The following is a 6,356-nucleotide window of genomic DNA, read 5'->3' as shown; positions in this document are numbered from 1 at the left end:
AATTATTAAGAAATTGTAAATTGGAATTCCCCTTGTTAATAATTATTCCACCTATAGACAATAGAAAATTACTTGAAAAATATAGAAAATAAAATTGAAACTAGGAAATATATTCAAAAGGATTTGTGTAATCCTGGTTTCAAATTTTGGCTCAAGGCCAGCAATTTCGGGTAGGGGATAGGCTGATTACATCGATCCTACCATTCAACTGCTACTTATTTAATCGACTCCAAATGGATGAGAGGCAAAAATTGACATCATCGGAATTTGAATTCAGGACGTAAAGACAGACACAATGCCGTTAAGCGTTTTGCGCGACGAGCTGACGATCCTGCCAGCTTGTTTGTATGACTTACATGATGTTAAAAATTTAACTAATAAACAGGAAAATTGTCAACTTTCCCCAGCTATATATTAGATTGGTCATACATTTGTCACAATATTCCGATAGCTTACCATACCTTTATAGTAACGATGTGTAATATGAAATATCAAATAAGATTAGACTGTGAAACACTTGTAATGATTGAGAGGAATTCATGCAAATTTAGCGATATACTGAATGGATGAGAGTTGGAAGTTGTTTCTAATTAATCATGTTTTTTTGTTTAATGATTACACTGGACATAATCGTTCAGCAGGGAACGGCAGGGAGTGAATGCAAGTTCTTTCTGTATAGTGGTGTAGAAATCATGAAAGACGTTGACTAAAGAAGTAAACACTGAATAATTTTGTGCTTTAACCCTTAACCGGTAAACACACCAACTGATGATTTACTAGAGAACAACAGACATCATGAATTGATGTCTAAAAATTGTACATGGATACAGTCATCATAAAAGGGAAGTGAATATTGTAAGGCGCTTTTCGATGAGATTGTAAATTTTATTGTACAAAAAACTAACAATTAGGATAGTTTTTGTATTAATTTAAAGCAAAAATCAGTATGAAAATTACCCTTAAGAGAAATATGTATTTTTTTACTTTTGCTCCTTTAGCGCACACCTTCATGCAACCCTTTCTGCTGGTTAAGAGTTAGAATATGTAAATATCCTTTTTTCTTAATACAGTTAGCTTGGTTTTAGGTATAGAGTGCGCCAAATATTTGTATTTGCTAAAAAGTGTTCTGGTTATAGTAGTGATTCGTTACTACTGTAAACTTTTATTTCATCTCTCCTCTGAACTAAGTCGCTTTTCTCATAAATAGTGAGTAGTCTGAAGGTCACACGTTTTAACTAGAAGGAAATGAGTTTTATTCCCCTGACCATTAACAATACTGGCAAAATGAAACAATCACATCTAGGATATTGGAACCCCTTTACAGATTGGCGTAAATGTTAGATAGAAATATGCAGTAACCCGTATCGTAATAACAGACAATGTCAAATGAATTGTGAAGATTATGTTACAGAATTTTGAATTTCAAAATGCAAATAATATCGATTATTAATGATATTTAGCTGTGGAGTAAGGCTACAAATTCTGAAGAACGATGTTATCAATTTAATCCAATACAATACCTGAGTAGATTACTGGAAGAGAGCAACGCCCAATATCGATATATTTCTTTGGCATAAGGACAATCTTCTAAATGAGGTGTTTTTCTGATACTTACTTTGTTGACTCTCACTGTAACAAAAACTAAATACTTTGATGTATTTCTATTCTCTCCGTTCCGATTTTGATATCTCACCTTCCACAGAACAACAAATGAAAAGGAATATTAAAAGAAAGCAATTACCTTTTATCTTTTACTTGTTTCAGTCATTTGAATGCGGTGCTTATTCTATCGATTGTCTTTGTCGAACCGCAAGGTTACGTGGACGTAAACATACCAACACCGGTTTTCAAGTGGTGGTGATGGACAAACACAAACGCAAAGACACAAACGCAAAGACACACACACACACACACACACACACACACGCACACACACACACACACACGCACGCACACACACATACACACACATGCACGATGGGCTTCTTTCAGTTTCCGTCTACCAAATCCACTCACAAGGTTTTGGTCGGCACTCACCTATAGTAGATGACATTTGCCCAAGGTTTCACGCAGTGGGACTGAATCCGAAACCATGTGGTTGGGAAGCAAGCTTCTTACCACACAGCCACGCCTATTTTAAGACATATTTAGTAGACAGTGTTAAAACGATATTTCTCAGTAGCTTATTTCAGTTATTACTTGCAGAATATTTTAAACAATTTTTGAAGGCATAAAAAAAGCCTTTGCATTGCTTTTATTCTCAGATTACTAAAATTAAAAACAAAACAAAACAAAAAACACAAGCAAACAAAAAACAACAACAAAAAACAAAAGTGAGCAGAATTGGTTTTAATTTTAAACACGTTTGATAATGCATGGTATAATTATGTATGTGAGGATGTGTAAATTTACATATAGATAAGTGTGTGTGTGTGCGTGTGTGTTTATGTTAGTTTGTTGCATTGATGATGGTAAATATTGTTTTGAAAAATAAGGACAGTTACAAGGACCTAAATACGAGGTGTAAACCATTGTCTCTTAGAATTTACATTTTTTCACATTCATTACACATTTACAAAGATGAAAAAGTATATACATTGGTTCCCAACGAAAAGATGGGGGTTTATATAGCAACACCAATCCAAGTATGCTTATATAGAGTACTTGAAAATAATTTATATGGTTCAGTGATGAAATTGATAATATATATTGTTGGAATCATTAAATGTATTTCAGAATTGTTTCGGTATAATTCTTAAAAGCTTTTTTGATTATCAAATGTTAAAACAGCACCCGTTATAGCCTTACAATAACTACTTTAGTATTACTGTAACTGATATACTATTACTGCTGTGATATCACCATTTTATATCATTACAATAACTTCTATATCTTTACAATTTCTTATAAAACTACTCTTCAGGAAGTAATAAAAATATTACAGAAAACAGTATTTTTTACATTAGTTCTTATGTAACCATAACGGCAACTATATTGTTGTGACATAAACTATTTCCTTACATTGACAGTTATATCTTTTCAATAAATATTGTTACAATGAATATAATCTCACCGCAACTACTACCATATCAATTTTCAAAATGTGAGTTTGTTACAACGGCTGTCACATCGTTAAAATGATTGTCATATCATTGCTATGGTTCTTATGTTACAGAATTCATCATTTCTTCACATTTACTGTCGTTATGTAACAGTCTTACATCGATCTTCATGCTTAAATAACTGTACAATTCTTATATCGAGCTAAGACTACGGCAGTACTGTTACATCAATCGTCACAATTACAGCAATTGTAATATCTGTTGTATTTTCAAATGTCTTGATTTTGCAGCAGTTTTTTATATTATAACAATCATTAGCCGTTATATCGTTATATCTACATCTACATTATATCTACATATGATTAAAGCTCTGTTGCCCCACGTATATCTTAAATAATTTATTGTTAAAAAAATGCAACAGCAGGACAATTAAAACCTGTTATTTTATATTCTAACATAAATTATAAGTTTACTTGATCAGAGATGACCTATTTGAAATGGAAATTTATTCAGTACATGAACCTGGTGTAAAGCAATGTGAGCATTCTTTTAACAAATACTACAAAAGAAACATAGACTTGGATTGATGTGTAACAAAGTTTGTACAGTAAATATTACAGTAAACAGAATAACGGCACTATTTCCCAAGTTGACCAGGGAAACGGAAACAATGTACATTTTGTGGCCAGTCACATGTCATAGTCTGATGGTTGAAGAGGAGATAAGACGGACATCTTAATATTTTGGCATACAGTTCTTCGCATAGGATGAAGCAACGGCAGTCATAAAGATATAAAAACATTCCTCGTAAGTGACCACAATATAAAGGGACTGATGTGAAATAATCTGAAAAGAAATGGAAAAAAAGTATGAATATAGATTTATTGATTTTGAATGTAGACACATGGACACAAATTTTGGCACTGAGAATAGTCGATTAAATCGATTCCAGTATTTGGTCGGTACTTACTTTGTCAATCGCGAAAGAGAAAAGTGTGAAGCCAACTCTAACGGGATTGCAACATCATCCCAAAATAAAGCAATGCTGCATACACCTCAAGAACAAAACTAATATACCAGTTATGAAACCGGATATTGTTGTCATGTTAAAGCTAATAGACATCAATAAAAATGCTACCATTGTCATAATAGATTTACGAACATCAATATCACCAGGTTAGACTAAATATACGGAGCAGCCACTGTAGTTACGAAGAAAAGAAGGTACTCACTCAGATCTACTTCTATAGAAAAATCAAAACTCAACTCAAAGTGAACACCATGAGGTAAACTGCCCAATACTCTTTTGCTTTTATCATCCACCTCAGGATTCCTTATATTTGATAGAAGATGCCGATTTTTAGAGAAAGTGATGTAGTCAATTGATTGACACTGATCTGCCACTAGTTCTTGTATTTTTGACGGAATAAAAAGACAGCCTATCTACTAGGATTAAATAATCCTTTCTACAATAGGCACAAGGCCTGAAATTCTGGGGGAAGGGACTAGTTTATTACATCGACCCAGTGCGTAACTGGTACTTTAATCGACCCCTAAAGGATGACTGGCAAAATCGACCTCGGTAGAATTTGAATAATAATAATAATAATAATAATAATAATAATAATAATAATAATAATTGGGATTTCCCAATCTAAACAGATCAGGTGCTAGAGCATAACAGACTTAACTTAGTGGTGGTGGACAAGGTGCACCACATATGTTATATAGTTGATATTGCATGCCCCTTTGAACCACGAATAGTCAAGAAGGAAGGTGAAAAGATAGATAAATATAACCTTAAATATGAAATAGTCCAGCTATGGAAAATGAAGGTTGAAGATAGAGCCAATTATTGTTGGGTCTTTAGGAACAGTATCAAAAGGCATCAAGGGATTATAAAGGAAATTGGAGTTGAGTGCCCAGTAGAACTTTTAAAAAAGGTATTAGATAGCCAAAAAGAACGGTTAGCATGGCACCGAAGGCTGCAGGTAGCAAGCCCGCTTCGCATGCATGACTATAGGAGCTCAAAAAAACCCTGTGATAATGAGAAATAATAATAATAAATGCCCTGATATAGTATCAGACAGTGGCTCCCATGGCGTCTGATCTTAACTGACTGGAAGTGTTAACATATTTTGTCTTGGTATAGAAGATGGCCTACAGCAAATATTCTGCTTAATACCACAGATTTGATCGTCAGTTGCTTGACCTTATCCAGTTGAGCATGTCCCTTAGTGACTGATGATAAGTGCATGTCTGTTCACAAGCAGGAGTAGTGTAGAAACGTCAGAGCCATGTATTCAGAGGAATTCTTTGGGGTTTGAATTTACCTCTAGGAATATAGGTGTTCCGTTCATTACCTTAAAACAACTCTTATTCAGGGATCTTTTGAGCAGGGTAGGCCACTCGACTTGGAGAAAATTCTAACTGGGCTCCACCTGAAAAGTCATGCACTGTTTATCATGATACGAGGTCACCATGTTCCGCACATATGGTTGTGATGCATGTTCCTGGTTTACCCTTATCAGACGGGTATACTGGGGTTCGTATATTAGTACACTAGTGTCACTTTGATGGCATGCGTTGCTCTCTCACTCCATAATAACAGTAATAATTGTTTCTACCACAGGCACATGACCTGAAATTTTGTGGGAAGAGAGCTAGTCGATTTATATCGACTGTATGTTCAACTGGTACTTATTTTATCGACCCCGAAATAATTAAAAGTAAAGTCGGCCACAGCAAAATTTGAATTCAGAATGTAAAGACGTACGACATGCTGCTAAGCCTTTTGCTAACTATTCTGCCAACTCACCTCCCTAATAATAATAATAATAACAATAATAATAATAATAATAATAATAATGATAATAATAATAATAATAGAAACACTTACCACAAGTGTCTGGAGCTGGTGTAACTGATGTGCTTGTTATAGGTTGATATGTTGGATGTGTTACTGGAGGAACTCTACAAATGTATGGAAGAAAAATATTTTAATATGCAAAAAGACTGAAGCTTAAGCAAAACAAAGTATATCTTGATATAAACATAGGCATGTATCGGGAAGGCAGATTTCTTTTGATTTTGAGGAAGTACTCAACACTGATTTTTAAGAAAGGAGTTGTTTGTTGATTGCATTCCGCTTATTTTCTTCTCACATTTTTGACATTGAAAAACGATGAAAAAGTGCAGTCATTTCAGGGTAGATTTCATCTTGCAGTTGTGAAACATTGGGTCAAATGCTACAGTTCATTAAAACTTGTCTCTCTGTCTGCTTCTGTCTGTGTC

General features: G+C 34.1%; 1 protein-coding gene across 1 annotated transcript in view; it reads right to left on the bottom strand.

Moving 5' to 3' along the window:
- Positions 1-2,334: 2,334 nt before the first annotated feature.
- LOC106876018 (chitinase-3-like protein 1) overlaps positions 2,335-6,356 on the bottom strand; it is a 30,792-nt gene continuing 26,770 nt past the window's right edge. The window contains exons 10-11 of the mRNA XM_014924390.3: positions 5,962-6,035; positions 2,335-3,908 (exon numbers count right to left, since the gene is read on the bottom strand). Of these exons, the coding sequence (XP_014779876.1) occupies positions 3,700-3,908; positions 5,962-6,035 (283 nt within the window). The 3' untranslated portion in view covers positions 2,335-3,699. The remainder of the gene's footprint in view (positions 3,909-5,961; positions 6,036-6,356) is intronic.

The sequence above is a fragment of the Octopus bimaculoides genome, chromosome 1 (assembly GCF_046866305.1).
Source record: "Octopus bimaculoides isolate indiv1 chromosome 1, ASM4686630v1, whole genome shotgun sequence".
In the NCBI taxonomy this organism is placed as follows: domain Eukaryota; kingdom Metazoa; phylum Mollusca; class Cephalopoda; order Octopoda; family Octopodidae; genus Octopus; species Octopus bimaculoides.
This window is presented reverse-complemented; position numbering and strand designations above follow the sequence as displayed.